At 38.1% G+C, this 20,136-nt stretch overlaps 1 protein-coding gene across 2 annotated transcripts in view; it reads left to right on the forward strand.

The window, feature by feature from the left end:
• Positions 1 to 20,136, forward strand: part of MACROD2 (mono-ADP ribosylhydrolase 2) — an 893,250-nt gene that overhangs the window by 187,558 nt on the left and 685,556 nt on the right. For both annotated transcript variants that reach the window (XM_040612354.1, XM_040612355.1), the window contains exon 4: positions 7,326 to 7,355. In XM_040612354.1, coding sequence (XP_040468288.1) covers positions 7,326 to 7,355 — 30 coding nt within the window. The remainder of the gene's footprint in view (positions 1 to 7,325; positions 7,356 to 20,136) is intronic.

The following is a 20,136-nucleotide window of genomic DNA, read 5'->3' on the forward strand; positions in this document are numbered from 1 at the left end:
TGGAGCCTAATCTTCAGTCCATATGGAAGTTTATACAGCACCATTTAGGAAGTACTCTAGGCCAAATGCCTTCCCTCATGTGTTTTCCTCAGTATGTGTTAGTCAACTTCAATTTCTGTTAATTTTCTCTCACTCTGCATTAAAGCAATTAGTGTATTTCACTGCAAGGTAAAAACCTGTCATTTTTTCTCCTTCTACTTTGAAGGTATGCCTCTGATGTACTCTAAATTTTAAATGCCAGATGATAGCTGTGTGCTTATACCTATACTGCCTTCACAGGACACTGATACGCTGCTGCTGGCTGCTTCCTTGCCTGCATTCGTTTTTGTGGGTTTGGTGTTCGGGTTTTTTTTCCCCTCTTCATATCAGATTTCAGAGATTTTTCTGCATAGGACTGATTGAGCTTAATGGGTATAATATATAATTTCTAAAAATAGCTTTCTTGCATAAATACACATTATATATTGAGTTGGTAATGTATTATAAGGAGAACAATAACTGAAAAGTTTCAACAGTTATTGTTTCCTTATTGAATTCAGATTGTTGTGAAGGCAATTTCCTTGACAGCATCAACTCCAGAGCACTTATTAGTATGCTGATGTTTTTTGTTTCCTTAATCTACCTATGAAATACCCTTTACAAGCTTGAAGTGGGAGATAAATGACTACTTTATTTGCAAAGATGGCAAAATTTATTTTTAAGAGTTTGTTCTCAATACAGAATTTGTGAGGGGGGAATAGAACAGCACAAGTTGTATGACAAGTAAACCACGAAGCCGTTTTATAAAGCATGTACTTTTAATTGCACAAAGCATTCAGTTAGGTCTTATTTATCTTTAAAGCAGGACAAATTTGTAGTGTACATATTCAGTATCTGAGAAAAAGGTAAGGCATTGAAAATTCAGTCCCTTTTTTTTTGTCTCCCACATCATCTGTTTTGCTAACACAGATAGTGGAAGCTTCACAAACTGAATTGTTTGGACTCATTTGGTCATGCTTCTTGACATCTTGGCTATTTAGAAAGAGAGCTTGAAGTTGGTGATTTTTACTAACATTCGCTTCTATTTACAGAGGTTTTTTATGGGCATAAGAGGAGATTTCTTAATACATGGAATCTCAAGTCTTTGTGTATTGAGGAGTATGATGTGCTGTCAATCACCCATTAAAAGCAAGCAAACCCCAAAATTATCTGGGTAAACTCTGAAGCATTTCAGGAGCCTTCAGGAGCAGAGTGGCTCAAGGCCAGGTCTTTGGCCAATGCAGGGATTGCTCCAAGGAGCCGTGGTGTCAGGGCTGGAGCGCGCAGAGCAGTGGGTCCTCTGGGGGTCTGACCCACTGCCCTTGCACTCTGAGTGTAGCCATCTACATGAGGCTCCAGTTTGTGCATGAGCCAAAGGATTCAGCCCCAGTTTGGCCCTTTGGTGTTAGTCCAGAGTGGCAAAAGCCTTTTTCAGGTATGGAGAGAAGCAACTTTTTTGTAGAAATCTTCTGCATCGTAGAAAACAGTTATGTAAATTGCTGCTAACCATATTACGGAGCTGTTTCTGGTGTACAGTTGCATGCAGGTTATATATATATATATATTTATAAAAATAACACTCTCCATATTGAGTAAGTATCAGAAGGCTGTATTTACAGAAGGCATATAGGTGTCTGAAGATGCTAATAGTGGTACTTATGGATGTACCTAAACGTTTGAAGTCAACCTTATTTTGTAGGCTGGATGGTTTTCTAATTTCAAGTAGTCTCTGCTTTGCACCATTAAGCAGTTACATAACTTTTCAAATCTGGCCCAGTCTGTTATTATAATGTTATTTTACCTCTTCTGATTGCTGTGGCTTTGTGTGCAAGGAGGTATTTTGAGTAAAGTTAATTATAGTGGTGACTATATTGTAGTATATTGTGTATGGCTGTATTTTATTAACTGTGTATACTTCAAAATTACTTCATGATCTGTAAGCCTAACGCTTTTTACTTTAAGGCACCAAAAACCATCTCATGTTAAAAATGGTTGAATGTATAAGGTGCAGTTGTTAGCTCACTCCTCTGTTCTCTCTGCTTTCTTAAGAAAAGATCAAACAAAATGCAGTGACAGGTAAGGATGTCTCACAAAACATGTAGAAGAAATGTAGCTTCCCCTTCCATAAATTACTGGTACTCTGCTCACCAGCTGCCTGTTATGATGTTTTATTGATGAATAAAAATGGTGTCTGAGGCAATAGAATGTCTTGCATCTTACAACACTGCCAGTTATAAAGATGTCTTCTTGAATAAATTTCACAATTAGAAAGTATTGACAAAAATATTCAATCTTTTTTACATCAAAATAAGCTCAAACATCTGCTGCCAAAGTCAGACAATATCAAGTAATCTTTTAAAAGTGTATTTTTATTATACTGACAGATGCATGGCTGCATGACATAGATGTCAATTTAAGTTACTAGTGCCATTAATACTTGACAAAGACATGCTCCCAGAAGAATTTACGTTTTTAAAATGTTGTCAGATGAGTATATGCCAACAAAAAGTAACCAGAGTCATTCAGCTATGTTGTTAACAAAGCTAAAAGCATGTTATCTCCAGAGACATCACAAAAATTGGTATTCACATCTTTTCTATTTTCTAAATTCTGCAGAGTTGACAGCAGAAAAAATAATACTGTGTCTGCAAATGTCTGTTTAAGCAACCCGTACATACATCCTTTTTCACTTTTTATACCTTTTGGCTTACAGTGCAGAAAGATTTTCAGTTTCATTTGAGGTGAACTTCTTCAGCATTCATTTGGTTTCCACAAAATGTCAAATAATCCTACTTCTTGGCAGGGATGCTTTTGTAAAGAGAACATTGAGGAAAATGTTAAGACCTGTGCCAGAGTTTCTGGTCTGCTTATACAGTCAAAAAAGTGTTGGAAAGCTATATGACTTAACTCATTACGAAGACTGAGATTTAAAACATTCGTGTCCAGTTCTTATTTGTCAAATATGCTGGTATATTCATTATTCAAATGTGTACATTTTAGTGTCCTGAGATTTCATTGTGGGCATTCTGTAATGAGAAACTAAGCTTACTTTAAATTCTTTCCTTCCAAGTCTTTTCTTTTCTCTTTTTTTCCTCTCTTCCCACAGAAGTGTTTTGGAAAGACTTTTGTTTCTTAGAGCAAGAGTGGAGTTTTCTGGGTAGACCTGACCTGTGTTAGCAGAGTTTGTTTAGTAGTGCTGTCCTGGTGCTGCTGCTCTATGTTAAAAAGCATAAAAGTCTAGTCTGATGAGGTGCCAGGTCACTTGAAACACTGAACTTCTGGTTGAATCTCAGGTCATAAACATCTCATTAAGGGCTAAATAGTTATACTCTGTGATAAGAGGCTGTTTTTTCTTTTAAGTGGATTTATTTCTTTATAGTGGATTTTTTTCTTAGGGATGAGACTCAACTTTGTAGAAACACTTCTTACTGCTAATGATTCTACTGTACTAACAAAAATAAATCTAGAAGTAAAGGGCTGAAAGCCATGCTGCTACTTCTAGATTATTTCCCTTCACTGTACTGAGGCAGACTGTGGAGGCGAGATGAGATCTGCCTATCAAAACGCAGAGTTCAATATTCCTTCTATAAACAGAGGTGAGCTGCAGCATCTCCTGTGCTGCGGTCTGTCTCATCCTGAAGCTACTACTATTTGAAGTACATCACAGGAACTGGTCCCCAGATATGTCTCCCCCCCCCTCCTTTTTTTTTGTAATTATTGGTTGTTTTTTTTTTTTTATTGAAGCTTGTGTTACTGGTGCAAGAAAAAATATTTAAAAGTATATGAGCTCTCACCTCTGCTGCCTCTTGCAGGCCATCACCAAGAGAGATGTTTTGGATGGGGCTTTATCAATGTGTGTAATATTTCAATCTGACAAGGAAGTAGGTAGTCTGCTGGCAGCCTGCCCACTCTGTGTCATCACTCCTCTTAGTAAAAATGAGTACTTATTAAAATAATATTTCAAGGTTTGTATTGTAAACAGACTTTCAGAATTAATGCCCAGGAATGTATTGTACACTGTACTTAGTAAGGAGGCAATCTAGAAAGGTTGGGCCAATTGACTTGAAAGGGTAACATGGGGAATGAAATGAGGTGCAAGAAATCTTTACCTCACATTCCTTTGGAACCCCTCTTATGCTTGTTTGTTTTCTTTTACTGTTCTTTGCCTTGGTAACTTGGTAGCAATTCAGACTTCCTCTTTGCTCCCACGCCAAGTCTTCTATAACTTCAGAATCTTGTGCAGTTCTGGAATTGTGAAATAAGGACAAGAGGTTAGTCAAGACGGATTTACTAATTGCCTACAAATGTTGTAATATGTGCTACCTAAGGCTGGGCATGCCCTGAGTTAGGTGGGAGAGCTGTGCACATGCACAGTGTAGTGGTGCAACCTGGGGAGCAGTTTGGACTGTGTGTAGTTTGGTGGTTGAAAGCTTCTAGGATCCCACTGCCGGTTGCTCATACCTACCCATAGTTGAACCTCGACAGCAGGAGCCCCTTTCAAAGTGTTTTGCAAGCCTTGGTCATTTGGGAGCACTGATGGACAAAATGCAGCGGTGGATTAACACTGAGGGACTCAGAAGTGAGGCCGTGCTCGCTCCAACGTAATACGATGTGATTACAGCCATGGGACTGTGCTGACCTCCTCTCCAAGCTCTGGTTGGGGAAAAGTATTTCTAAGATGCTAAGTGACAGGTTACTTCCTTAATGGTAGGGCTTTCCCAAAGATGGGAAGAGAGGTATGTTTTATTGAACCTTTCGAGTAAAGTCTGAAAAATCTGAAAGTAAAAGTTCTTGCTCTATGAGTGACACATTATCTTTCTGGAAAGGATATTGTAAGTATGATTCAGTTGTGTTCTTTCCTTGCATCATAGGAAAATGGTTTGATTTTCCTTCTAGTATGCAAGCATAATTCTTTAAAAAAACAGTGCCTGTAAATTATTACTGCAATTTCAATAGCTGTGGTAGATGCATTGCAGCCAAAAATCTATTTCAACTGTTTTTGCTGTTTCTATAGAGAAGTGTGCGATGCTGACTTATAGTATATGTTATTAACAAGTTTTAGAAAGATGAACATTGTCAGCAAAACTTAATGAGAGAAACATAACTCTCTGAGAAGCCATCGAATGAGAGTTTTCAATGGGGATGTTGGCTGAGTGTCAGAAGAAACTATTTTAGCAGTGGAAACTTTGGTTGCAGTGAGGTTTAGCAGGTCTTAGCAGTGTCTCTCAAATCTCTCAAACATAATAACTGAAATCCTAGAGTTTGACTCACTCAAGAATTAGAATGGTAATTGTAGGTGTATTCTACGATGCCAAAAAGAATAAGCTTGAACAGCAGACTCACAGCAGTAGATGACACTTTGTTACTTTTATTTTCTTCTGATACAAAGTATGCTGAATTTTATCTTGGATAAACTCATATTGCAGGGAGGGTGATGCTGCCTGTTACAGGAGGCTTTTGGAAGCTGCTGTAAAAATATGTGGGCCTATTTTTAATTTGTTTCTTTCTTTAATAGTGAATTTCAGTGAGGGCAAGAATAGGTCAATTCAGAAAGATTGAAGTTCAGTGGCGGTCTTTGCAGTATGTCTGCACACATTTTTTCAAAGGCGGTTTATATATGGTGATATTTATTCCATGATAGCACTTTTATAGAGGATAGCCTATAGAGATGTTTATCAGGTATGGATGATCTTGTCCTCTTTTTCAGTTTTCCATTTTGTGCCTGTGCCTCTTGCTCCAATCTTTCTGTATCTTCAATCAGGCACTTCTTTGAAAATGGCTACAAATTACTTTGTTTTAGAAACAATGATTATTTAGAAAAAATGCCCCATTTTCCTCCATCTAATCTTCCAGAGTATTAGAACCAGACTTGGATCAGAAAGATGCACACAACATCTCTCTAGGTCTTGGTCTCAACGATTCACTCACTCAGCGTAGGAACAAGTAGTCCTAGGATGGATAACTGTATGTAGCTTGCAGTTTGATTTGATATGGTCAGCTATGCAGATATACAGCTACACATTTATTTCTTTAAAGAACATTGCATTTTGAATAAAATAGAGCTACTTATAGATTCACTGTAAGATAATAGTATTAATGGTATATGTTTCTTTTAAAATCAGAGATCTTGGGTATGCTACTTTCATGGAAAAAATTAGCTTTTTGATAAAGACAGTTTTACTACAGTGTCAGCTGGCTGCAAGTGGTTGAGCTGAAAGGGATGATAAGTCAGAGATGTTTCTAGAATATCTGAAAAAAAATGATGAAGACAAAGGTAACTCATTTTTTTGCTAGAAGTCTCAAGCAAGTGATGGTAAAAACAACAGCAGGGACTTTGGTGTTTACAGTCTTCTATTTAGGAAGTGGAGGGAAATCACAGAAACAATAATGTCTAACAGTAAAAAGTTTGAATACTAGAAAATACCAGATTTATTCTGTGTATCTTGCCATCTATCCTTGTCTTACAGCAGGAAATGGTTAGATATAGCTTCTCCTTTACTTATCAGCAAGCAGTAAGAAATACTTGCTTCCAACCCTTATACTCTTGCTTTTATGCTGCGCTTTATCTATATTACTATATGACAGGGATTTCTCTTCCACACATCTAAAGGGCAGGTTTAGAAGCCTAGTCTTTCCTTCTGTTTTTGCCTAGGCAGTGAAGGGAAAATGTCTGGCATGGCTCCAATTGTACTAGCTTAATTTGAAGGACCATCTTGTATCACCATGCTCTGAAAATTGCTTTCCATAAGTGATTTATCCATTTCTGGCTTGGGTAGCTGGATGGTTACAGTGCAGAGGCAATTAAGCATACTGAGTGAAATCCCAACTTAATTGCATACAATGGTAAAACACCCTTTTATATCAATGGGACCAAGGTTTCTCATCATCCTCCTCAAAGGTCCCATGTCATAGAAGACAAGGGGAGGTAGTCAAAAGTTGCATCAAAGTCTACTTAAGTTTCTCTAAAATGAAAGACTTGTACTTAATTTGGTAATCACAAAGGAATGTGGTTTATAGAATTATAAATTCTGGATTGTCATTTCATAAGCTGTTCAACACATTAGCTTTAATAATTGTATTACTCTTATTTATTAGCTTCTCTGTTCAAAGATTGCAAAATATTGCAAAGGTAAAGACTGATTACAATTTACATAATTGATTGTTTTTACAATAGATGTTTTTTGATAAGTGAAGAGTGGCAAAGTTACTGAAATAATGGAAAATCTCTGGTGAAACATCATCTGTTTCAGTTCCATCTGTGTTTAGGAAGCTCGATGCTAACGATTCTCCTTTTGTTCTTCTTGCAGCTAATTCCAGCCTGCTTGGTGGTGGAGGAGGTGAGTCTTTCCTTAATGCTGTATTTGTTCTTAAATGTGAAATATATGCTGAACAAATGTAGTGTTTAGTTGGTTATAAAACAACATGTGGTGAGTTCAAAAGGTAGAAATGTAAAATTATGAGATGGGCAAACTCAACCAAAGTCCATAATGATTCATATCATCAAGCGGCAGGGTTTGTGACTGCTGCTGAGTCCAGTTTCCCCGTGGGATTAGGCTAGGGCTGACTTGTATGAAGGAACTGGACTGCCTTATGTTAAACACAACATAAGTATTTAGGATTTTTAACTTACCTGAAGGGAATCTCGAATGGGCATTAAATAAACAGTTTTTTAAAATGTTAAATAATTAAACCACAGTAAAAAGTCATTTTAGTAAATTAGTGAGTCTTTATCTTTGTACTTTTTTTATATACTTGTTTGCTTACCCCCATTCTGTTTGGCAGAATACTTAAGTAGATTTCAAAACAAGTCTTTGATGCATGTAAAAGAGATGCTACCTATATGTCCTCTAGTAATACAGACATGCTCAAGTGCATATAGTATGTATTGTTTCCAAATATATGGATGATATTTTATTTCAGTCGATTAATGCTGTTTTGCTTTTTGCAATACTGTAGTACTGTGGCCGTAAAAGCTTACATGAATGTTAACAATTCAGGAAAAAAAACCAACATGAAGAGCTGGATCTCAGTTTTCTGTGACTTCCCTTGCCTCCCAGAGGGAAGTAAAAGAGCTCATTTCTGGAAATTTCACAGTGCGGGAGCAGTACAGGCAGCAACTAATCTTTCTTCCTGGCTAGAGTTAAAAGGACTTGATGATCAGAGCTTACATATGCAAGGGTAAAGGAAAGGGCTCTGTAAAAAGACAGAGGAATGCTGTTGCTTGTGAGGCTTGAGGATAAGTTGTCAAAGCTTTTGTTTTAACAGCCTTGACTGAACAGACAGCCCTTTTTTTGTGGACCGTGGAAAGGTGCTTAACAACTGCACGCGGGCATCTAAATAAAACTGTTCATGTTTCTCAGCTGTGTGTCTGGACATTAAAGTACAGGGAAGCCTTACCTGGTAATCCTGTTGGATTAATCTGTTTCTTTTGATTCGAGTTAGCTGTTTGCAGTATACCAAATTCTTCTTTGTTTAAAAGATAATCCTTGAAAAGGTAATCCTTCGCCAGCCGCTCATGCTGCTGTGGAGCCGTTCACCTACCTCCTGTCCAGCACTTGCTCCCAGCTGGTAACATAAAAAAAATATATAATAATAATAATAATAATAAAAAAAATAATCAATGCAAATATTCAAATTCTAATCAGGTTCCTAGAGCATTGCTGCTGCTGCAGGGGTGTGGCTCGACTTTCCGTGGTATTTATTCTGGCATACTTCAAAAGTTGACGTCAGTTTAGCGAGGCACTAGATAACATGGCTCTCCCTCTGTGGCAGATGGGGTGAGCCCATATCATAGGTCAAGATGGGATTTTTTTCTGTATTTTATGTGTAAAAAGCAGGGGAGTTTCAATCAAGTTAATTGACAAGCAATTAAAAACATCTCCCCCGGCCCCCTCCCTCCCGTCCCCTGGGGCCAGGCTGAGGTGGTGGCAGCCCAGGAGGCTAAGGCAGTGCGCTTCTGCACCTTCTCTTCTGTATCTCCTCTCCCTCCTCCTGCCCTGGTGTCCTTTTGGCCTTTCACCGCCATTTCTTAAGTAGGTTTCCTCAGCGGTGGCGGGAAGCTGCAGTGGCGGGTTGAGTTCCTGTGCACGGCCAGTCCCTTGTGGAACCGGCTGTGACTGGCTGTGGGCGGCGCGGGGCAGCCTGACACCCTCCCTCGAGGAGCTCTCCCTGTAGCCCCCCAGGGGTTCTCCAAGGAGGACCTCCAGTAGAAGGATAACACCATGTGCTCAGGCTTGCAGGTAAAATACCAAATATGACTGTTTAGAGGCTTAGAATTTGATCGTTGATGGTTGAGGGTCTGCGTTTGTGCTCTGGAGGTTCCATGAGCCACCCTTGGGTAGGAAGGCCAACGCTCCATTGTAGTGTGCTCGCTTAGGTTTTTGGAGTCTTTTGAGGAAAAATGTTGAGAATTTCGTTGCCAAAGTACTCCCAAGTTTGGGCAGCTGACACGGGCATCTGTGGCTCCATCCTTGGGTGCATGTGTTGGCCGTGCCCTTTCAAAGAAGGGGAAGTCTGCACAGGGTCTGCGGGCTGGAGCTTGCTCAGGGGGGCACAAAATGGAGGCACCTCTGGATGGCCCACCCGCCTGCTGCAGGCAGATGAAGCCTGGAGCCCCTGCCTCTTGGAAAAATGACTTGTTGCTGGCAACGTGCGTTTGTCTGTAGAAGGGAAATTTCATTTCCAGTTGAAGGGGTTTGGATTTTAAATTCTGGATAGATTTTTGCCTTTTTTCAGAAGGATGTTGTGGTAGCATTCCATGTGAAAAATTGCTGGTTAATTATTAAAATTTTATTATATACGTAAACAGCAAAGCCTTCTTTTGATTGCAGATGCTGAATATTAATGATAATGCATACTACCGGTGTAGTCTTTCCAATAATGGGATTCAGATCTCTTCAGTAATGCTCATTAATTTAATCTCTCTGTCACTGCTGGGGGCGTGAATACTTACCTTAGTTTTACATAAAATGAAAACCAGAAATTTCCACTTGTCCAAGCTCATGCAACAGGTTTAGTGATTTTGAGCTACTTTTGAGCTGTTCTGTATTTGAAATCTTTCCAGAATTTAACACAAGTTAGTTGGAAATAGTTATTTGAACACCTCAATGTGTATGTTAAAACCATCTTCTGGAGGAGAACTGTTGAGGAACCCAACGGGCGACATTGGTAAACAAAGCACACTTGGTTGTAAGTTTAGGTGCTGGTGGTTTTGGGTGGCAGCTTATTATCCTTGTGTCACCTTGGAGCCACATCAGGGCATCCGTGTACTTTGATTTCCCAAAGCCAGAGTAATGATTTGTTCTTGCATTCCCTGTTTAAATGCTGTCTATTCATTTTCATGACCATTTGGAATGGAGAGATAAAAGCACAAAAGATACCAGAAACTATTTTTCACAGAACTGTTTAATCATAAAATCGAGAAACCCACAATAGAGTCTTAGAAGAATCTTTAGTTAAATATAGATGTCGAAGGTTTCTTTCTGCTTTTCAAATAACTGAAGTTTCCAGGGTTTCATTATGAGTTTGGTGAGGGAGCCTTTTTTCTTTTTCATTCTTTACTGGTTTTAATAATTGATTTTTAATTAGGAGGCATATTTCGCTTTCAGGTCTAGATTTATCTCACATTCAGCATCTCACTGGTCCTATTAACTTGCATGGAGCATTATGTCTTATTTGTGCAACGTGTATTACTTGTCCCATTATGTTCAACGGTGCAAATGTGAAAATTATTAAGAAAATTACCTACATTTGGAGGGAATAAGGAAAAAACATCTGATATTTTGAGGAAAAATGACCCCTTTTAAAAATGTATCATGAAGTTTTGGCTGTTAAGAAATTGAAATGCCCTATTTTGTGTGGTAATTTTTTTCCTTTACGTTGTTTTACAGCCATGTCAACGAATGAAAGTATGTAATTCCATGCACTATGTTAAAGCAAAGTTAGCAAGAGCTGAGATTTCTCCTCCCCCTTAAGGTTTCAGATAGTCTGTGATTTTCTGGGGGGTTTTGTGCCCCACTGTCCCCACCTCCTTTTTTCAGTTATTTTCCTTGGGGTTCATTTTTTCATTTACTTCATTTGCTGACTGTAATCAAGTTCTTGTTGCATGCTGATTTCCAGATTGGCATGCTTTTTTTGACCTTAAATTTGAAGGTGTATCTAAAATAGCAAGGTAGGGTTTGAGGTTTTTTGCCTCATTAGGTTTTGTTGCTTATGCTAGAGTTGGAGAAGGAGACATCATCGTTTAGTGTGTCCTGTTATGAACATAATTTTTGTCAGCTCTGTACTTGAAAATGGTAATTTTGTCTTTAAAAACTCTGAGAGGAGACAGGTTATATTCACAGTCTCTTGGAAGCATTGTTTGGACCCAATTTAAGTTGGTTGCCCCAAAAGATCTGTCTGCTTCTCTGTTTCTCTCCATCCTTCTGTCTCTCTGTTTTTGGCCAGTGTAACTATGTCTTTTCTAGGGCTTTTGCTGGCATGGAAAAGATTAATTCCTATATAGCCATAAGTATGTTAGCATATCTTAAATGTAGACCAGACCTACCCCTCCAGTCTGCCAAGATACAGTTTTTAGACATGTCATTTTAAGCAACTGTTACGGCAGGGGGAACTTGTGCTCATGATTGCAATAGGGAACTGAGTTTCTCTGTATGTTATTGGGTAGACTCCATTTTGAAAGTGGGATTTACTTGCCTTCTTTGTTTGCCTTTAGATTATAATAGTTGCAAAAAAAGTGTTTTCTCCTGCTAGAAAGAAATTACTGCAGACTGACTTCTATCCTGGAAAACAGATTTATCAGGAGGGAAATGAGCTGTTCAATGGCTGGGATCTTTTGCTAAGCCTGAGCACAAAATCACGTGATGCAGGAGATGGACTTTGTGCGAGGGTCAGTATACCACTTCAAAATGTTAGCAGCTATGCTCACCTACAATGTCACATCAGCCCAGTGGGCTCGCCAAGGCATGGAGCTGGCAGATTGGACACGGTTGAGTGGGGTTCTGCACCTTTCCAGAATGACAGCTTGAGGGGTCACACATTGTCACTGTGTCTGGGGCAGCTGAAGTACCACCAGATACCAGTGTTTGAGCAGCTGGGTTGTACCATTTGGGTCCAGCTTGATGGTGGAGTAGTTAATCTTCAAACATGGCTACAGCAGGTGTGTAGCATAGCCATCGTGGCTGCTGCTCATGCTATAGAAATCAAGGATAACTGCTGATAGGGTGCTGCTGTGAAGTCACTGGTGTTTGCCAGCCACCCTGTCTATTTGTCAATTAATTGCAAGCTAAGGAGATCAAAAAGCTGGGGATCATCCAGTCAGTAGTGGCAGGAAGGAACAGCTGACACAAGTATCTTTTCTTGACATCCCTCCGCTTGGGTAGAGATAAAGTTTTTATTCTCATAGCCGTGACTTAGGTACACTACTAACCATTTCCAGCCACTTTCTGATGGTTAAACCTACCAGAAGAAAGGGAATTTTGCACTGTCTGATTAGTAACTTGATGTCAGCTTACATGGCAAATGAATATTCATGACACTGAGAAGTGAAAGTTGTACAAGAAGTTTGGAGGCAGGTATAAGACAACTTGCAAAGCACCCCATAGCAATGTAAAAGGAGAATACTTCAAATACTAGACTGGCCCTATGCTAGCCCATTCAAAATGTGTAACAGGAAGAAAACAAGCCTGTTTTATCCTGAAATAGGATGAGATGCTCTCTGTTTTGGATTTTACAGGACTTGGTCTTGATATTTACATAATTTAAATGCAAGTGAAGCAAGGGTTTAAATCCAAAGTTCAAATTTGTGCATGACGTGTACGTAACATGAATGCATCCCTTGAGAGTAGAAGAAAGAGTTCAGGAAAGAATCACTGACAGGATTCTTTCATCAAGAAAATAAGCATTATTATTTTGTATTTTTTAATGCCAGTCTGTTGGCATGTTCTTGTGTCATGTCAAATGCATTTGTCAGATTGGGGTGTGCTTGCCACAAACTGCTTCATGGAACCAATTGTGCTTTATCTGGGATTTCAACTATCTTCAAAAGCTTTCGGTTGCTTTGTACACTGCATCATCATATCTTAGGTATTTAGATAATAGCATGAAGGTACAAAGATTTTCCTAGCAAATAATGATCATGTAGATGAAGTGATAATTTAAGGCAAATGGCCATTTGCCTTTGTTGCTAATTAATCCCTTTCTGCTATAAGATTGCTGCTGCAATTCTGTAGGGTTGTTAAAATGTTTTATCTCTTTTTACTATTTGCATGCTGTTCTTTTTCATCTCTGTAAATAGAGTGGGTTTGAGAGGGCTGTATCCACAAGTTCCCCCACTGTGACAGTACATCAGCCAATTAAAATTTTAATATTTATGCATTTAGGTGTATTTCCTTCTGTACAGCTGTAATACTAGTTCCATTGGTAGCCCAGTAGCTCAGGGTAGACTGTAACCCTTTCAAAGTGTTTGGCTCAGCCCAAAATCTTGTTATTATTTATGAACTTTTTGTTGGATCAGATCAAAGCAAACAGATTTCTCTGTAATTTATCCACTTTTATAGAATTTATTTGAACTTCCCATGTAGGCAAAGTCTTTCTTCACAGGTCAGTTACTCTTGAAATGTTTTTTCTTTCTTTCTTCAATCTGTGTATGTATGTTTGCTTTTTGCCTTCTGTTATTGCAGTGGATATTTCCATGTGAGATTTAATTCAGCTTTAATTAGAATTAGTGAGTTTTCTCATTTTGTAGTGCATCTAGAGATATAATGATGACAGCTCTATAAATAAATAAGCATAGTTTATTTCAAAGGACCCTTAAACCAAGCTGCCAGGATTATATTTAAAATGTGTGCTCTACTTGAGTTTTTCTGTTGTTGTTTTTGTTTAAATATGATACTTATTTTGCTCTTTGGCTGTATAGGGTACTAACTTCCTTTCTCCAGTTATTTTATACATTCTTATAGCTATGGGTAATAATCATAAACAGGAAGTCTCTGGATTAATTTTAAGTATTTCTTAGTTGTTGCCTAATTGTATCCTGTTAATTACACTTTTCCAGCAGTTACTTAAAAAATAAATAAATTATGTTTTGCTGTCTACAGGAACTGATACAGGTATGTGATCAGGTGTTAAGTTTGGAATGTGTACATGTAGTTATTGATGCACATAAATGACTTCTGCTAACCATGACTTTTTAAAAATACATGTTCAGCCTGATTCTTTAAAGTCGTGTGCCTCTTCCAGCCATTGGTATAGGGACATGACTGTATATTTTGGTCATTAAAATAATCTAAAAGTTACTGTGTCTGGGCACACTTACTCGCTGCTATCCTCAGCTTTTTAACATTGCTGCTGTGTTGACTTAATTAGGCATTAGAAGGTGGTGTTTTATTATTCACTCATCAGTTACTGAGTGCTGAGTCCACAACGCTCTGAGCTCCAGCTTAATTGTGAGGCCTTTTTCTTTCTTAGACTGTCACACTGACTCTCCTCATTTTGTTTAAAATCGTTATGAGATAACTACAGTGTTGTGTACCCACATCTAAAAAATGAACATACAGTTTCTGGTACATATACACATATATATGGCTTTCTTATATACATACATATATATATGCATGCCACCATATATATTTGTGACTGAATCTTGCAGTCCTTTCAGAAAGTCAGGCCTTGTGTGTGTGTGTATGTAAATAAATAATAATAAAAAGGCATTAATTTTGTTAGACTGGGAAAGACCTTTAGTTCATGGTCATTGAAAATGTAAGGTGCTTTTGATAAAAATCCAAGCTGAAAAGGCAGGGAGTTATGTAAGGTATGTATTTCTTTCTTTTTTTCTTTTTCTTATCATGTTATGGGACAGAGCTGCAAAGCAGGATGAGTGATCACAAACCTTCCCTAATTCACAGATACCACATGATGTTTAAGGCGATTAATGGTACATTTTTAAAGTGAATTGGACATATGCTCTAAAAATGTTAAACACTTTTTCCACATATAGGCAAATGCATACATTTCTTGCATGTGTGTCTTGCATGCAGAAAATACAATTATTTTTTCATTTACTGAGGTGCTGCTCAGGCATCTTAGGATACTTCTGTTGAGACTCTCCCCCTGCAGCTGGAGGTGCTGGAGGTGAAGAGCACAGCTCTCAGCGTGAAAACAGAGTCTAGGAGTGCAGGAAGTGACACGTGGCTGTGTGCTACAATGAAAATACAGTAAGTCAGGCATTTGAGTATATATATGTGCCAGTCTACAGGAGACAGTTTTTAAAATTAAGCATTTGATAGGTTTCCTTAAAGAAAAATCTGTTAATTGGGACACCTGACAAAGTTGTTCAGTTTTACGCTTAACCGTCTCAACCGTGTCCCTTTTGCTGAGCTAAGAATGAAGCGAGCACTGCAGTAAAGACATGTTTTATTAGGCTCAAATGAGATGGTGGTGGTTTTAAATCTGTTTTTCATATTTAAGGTCTATGGCTATTTTCCTGGCCCTGTATCAAGTGGTACTGACTGTTCAGTAAGAGGAAAATGTAAAATGCAATTTAAAACATTTAAAAACCACATTTGTTTATTTTCACCCCTGATACTAAAATAGAAGAAAGGACATAAAGGAGTGATGGAGGTACTTGACTTGTAGACATCCGAGGCACTTTTGAATATCAGCCCATTTACTGAAGCTTTCACACTAGTATGCCTAAATACAAACCAAAGATCTTAATCAGTAGAGTTCCTTGAAAGTATCTCTAAGCCCCAAGCTCATTACTTTCTACATCAAGTGTGTATACAGGTGTGAGCAGCAAGACATGGAAAACTGGAATAGAAAAATGGCAACAATTATTCACTGATCCTTGATGGTTGTTCTTTTTAAAATAGGTGTGTGTCCAATTAATTGAAATATGGACGTTGCATAACACTAGCACCTCCCCAGACAGACTTCCCAAAGCTGTAACTCTGCCTGTTGATGTACTGCGGCAGGAAAAACTCCCATTCCCCAAAGGCCGGGGACTGGAGGTTGTCATCACCCTCAATGCCCTACATCCCATAATGGAAATAATTTACAATAGTTTGTTCTTTTTGGTTTTAATGAAAGCAATTATTTCTTAGGCGCTATACTTTCAAAGAAAATCTTGAATAAAACCCAGGATTAAACTGTAGAGGCAAGGAAAAACAAAGTATCAAAATTACTGATATTATAGAATTTACAACTCTCTCCTTGCCACATAGGATGAAGGATTACGAAATCAGGTCTGCATTCACCTCTACCTTCTATTTCAAATTTTCTGCTCTTTCCTCGGAGCTTCACTACTCATTTATGAGTCGCTCTTTGCTGATCACATTTTTCAGAAGTTCTTTGTTCTGTGCAAAATGCTTACAGATTATAACATGCAGCTTTTCAAAAGCCAAGAAAATCTCCAGCAGAGTAGCTGGCGAGATAGTTGAATCTTGGAAAGATCGGTCCTTCTTTGTTTTCTGTGTGCCTATCTTCCTTCCAGTTTCGAGAACCCTCAATCAAACGGACAGTATGAAGTGGAATGAACTTTTGGCATAATAAAAAAAAATGAAATATGGTGATTTCTAACAAAGGATTAAGACTCTTACATAGGTGGAACTGATTTTTAAGAGACATCAGTGGAAAACCTGCCATGTACAAGTCTGTCTTTGCAGTTGCTCATCTTTTTAAACTGATAATATTGAATGGTAATGCAGCTTCCAGTTGCTAATTTTCATTCTAATGCCATGTGGCAAGCTATGAAGTAGACAGCTCCTGTGATTTAAGAAACAAATAAAAAAGCTCCCAGCCCTTTGTAGGGCTTCAAGTTTAGCCTGAATGACTTTGTATATTCAATTTAGACTTCATTTTTAAAGTCAGTTACAGTGAGGGAATAGTAAACCACGCTGTGAAGTAATGAGGGACAGGAACTGCTGAGGATGGCTTTGATATGAAAGAAAACACATGATGAACCTCATCCATATGAGCATTATTATCACAGAATCTAAATGCTCCACAGACCTTTGGTGCATTTATCCTAATTGCTCTGTAAACAGAGAAGTAATGTTTTTCCATTTTACAGTTGGGAAAATAAGACAAGGAAACCGTATGTTTTGCAAAAGGTCCAAATGGAAAAGAGCAAAAATCGGCTCTCTGAAGGCAAAGCATAACTCACTGGGGTTTCATAATGCCTATATCAGTTTTGCAAATAGGAATTTTTGATTCCTATTTGGAAAGAAGTGGAATTTTAATTTTAGTACCGGTTTCATGAGTAGAAACAGGATGATATTTGGAAAAAGAGAAAACATACTCTACTGAGAGCAGCTTTCTGACAATTAGGACTTAATTGGTTATATAGCTAATTCTGTAAAGTAATGGCAGAAGGACCACCAATTGGAAGTAAGATACTGCTGGATAACTGGTTTTACACTAATGGAGTCAAAATTTTAATATAGGAAAATGTGATGTACTTGAGGCTACTACTGTTAATAATTCTAAATATACAACAATTCACTGCTCTTATTTGCATCTTTTCTATATTGTTAGAGAAGGGCGGTTTACTTTTAATTTGAATTTGTATGTTATTAATAAAGCATTTTCAAATCTTTGATGACAACAAGAGAGTCTTCTGGATTAAGAAAGTATCTAATTTCATTATTGACCAATTTAGCCTCTTCCAACAGCACAAGAATGTCAATGATTCTTCCATTAAAAGGCTACGTTATAATTATGTGTAAAAGAGTTGGTTTTTTCTTTACGAATTCACCTTATTTACATCTTTCTCCTTGTTCTTACGTAAATGCTTTGTCATGTGTAGGGATTATAATTCAAGTTTCTTTGAAAGCTAATTTAGCTTTTTAAAATTCAAAATCATATTTTTGCCATTTGGACTGACAGATCTGTAGTGTTGTAGTTTTGGCTACATATACAGTAGCAAAGAACAAAATATTTTTTGTCACACTTCTCCTGTTAAAGTTCAGTCTGTTCCTTTTACATTATCAGCTTGTTTCTCTGGGCTTCACAGAGGCATCTGTTTTAATTTTTATTGGGCAGGGCTGCAACTTAGCTAACTCATGTAAGCTTCACAAATCATTCACAAATGTGGATGATTAAATCAATTATGCCTTGGCTGAGTGATCTATGAGTGCATTATATGCACACAATGTTAAAAGAATGTTATTAAGGTGCAAAACCAAGTACTTAAAGTTAGGAAGTGCCAAAATTAAAGTTGCCTGCAGGCTCGCAGTCTCTATGCATATGTGTATTATGATATTGCCTCTAACTGTGCAATTGCACTGTTTTTCCAGCTGGAACTTCATTTCAGTCATCCTCTTTGTTCTAAGCAAGCCCATATTTTACTTTTTGTGTACTGAAACTCTGGTCTGCAAACCAGTATTTGTTATGGTACTTACTGGTTTGGTATATGATTTCATAACTAAAGATTTCATAGGTAATTTATTTGTCTTCCCTAAAACAATGGTGTTAACATCACCAAAAGGAACAAAACCCAAACCCAAACCAACACCAACAACTCAGAGATTAAGGTCAGAATTCTAATTTTAAGGCTCAAGCTATACAACAGGGGACTAATTTTTGTAAAGAAATGGAAGTCCTTATATTTCAAAAAGTAGGTCTGGTAGATTCCAAGTGATTCTGCAAAGTTGAACTTGTATATCAACTGTGGATGTAATGCAACGTTATAAATCACCAGACTGAAATTCACCTCGTGATTCCCACCTTCATCTTTACTTTTTGTTCCCAGTCCCACTACCTGCATTTTACAGTTTACTGCTCCCTTAATTACATCCATTCAAAAATCTGGTGGCCTAAATTTACGTATTAAAGGGGGATTGACTTTAGAGAGAGTTTTTACTTGGAAAATTTCTGATTGTGGTCTTAAAAAGGTTTACTTGGATGTGATTAAGGAGAGGAGAGCTGATTGAGAGAGGAGTGATGGGTGTGGAAACAAGTGCAAAGGGGAAGAGATGAGTGATAACTTCATCTGCTGCTGGGCAGATTGTAATGTGAGACCTTGTTCTCAAACATTTGGGGTGCGGGGAGTGAGTGTCCTCTTTCTAAATTCTAACCTTAATGTTTACTTCTAAAAACTAGTCTCTGTGTCTAGCCACTCATGGTTTCTCTCTGCTCCTTGCTCGCTGTCTGATTTCTTTACTGGGAAATGGTTTAGTTTAGTCTCAGGCCAATTTCTGAGATTCTTTCTCTTTGAATCTCATGCCCGTGCCCTTTCATTTCCAGCTTTGCTCTTATGCCATATCCTAATCACAGCTTTAGTCACCAGTCCTTCTCATCTTGAATCATGTAATCTGCCCCTAAATGCAGGTAGCACCCATTCTCCTTCCTCTCACCACCTTCTACTGGGACGAAGGGAAGAAGTGTTCTGAACAGGCAGTAATTTGTCGAGCCAAGTGAATTCATTACTCAAGCAAATGAAAGAACTGCCAATTTCAGAGTTGCTGTTAAGTGAAGAAAAAGCTTATGAAAGCCTACAGTTACAGTTGTCATCGTTTATCTTTTAGTCACAGTTTTGATTTAAAATGGTTAGCCCGACCAAGCTGTACTATGGTGGTCACCCTGTCTGCTGTTCCATTGCTCTTAGGAATGAAGGCAGTATTGTCGTTGGTGTAAAAGGATATAAAACCCCTGGTGTTACTACCTTCTTTGCATTTCTTCACCCTTGATGATTGGGCAGTAATTTCTCCACGGGGATTATTTGTTCAAGGGTGGGGCCTTTGTTCGATCCAGATATAACCCAGCTGTGGTGGAATGTAGCCTCTTCTTTGGGCTTACAAGCAATTAGGGCTTCAGCCAGGACTGCCTGCCCTCCCAGAGAACAAAAGATTCAGCAGAAAACTTCTCCCTTGAAATGACAGCTGGACAAAGAATTGACAGGTTTATTGGACAATTATTTCAAGTGACTTTTTACAGAAAAGAAAAGTAGCATGACCTCCCTGTGGGCTGGGATGAGACCTGCTATATATTTATAAGTTTATAGATAATTAGTAGAACGAGTGTCAAAAAAAAGAATATTCTTAATAACACCACACAGACTCACAATCATATGTGAGTTTGAGGGAAATTTGCTCTGATGACAGGTCAGTTTTTCATCAGGAG

The sequence above is a fragment of the Falco naumanni genome, chromosome 12 (assembly GCF_017639655.2).
Source record: "Falco naumanni isolate bFalNau1 chromosome 12, bFalNau1.pat, whole genome shotgun sequence".
Classification (NCBI taxonomy): Eukaryota; Metazoa; Chordata; class Aves; order Falconiformes; family Falconidae; genus Falco; species Falco naumanni.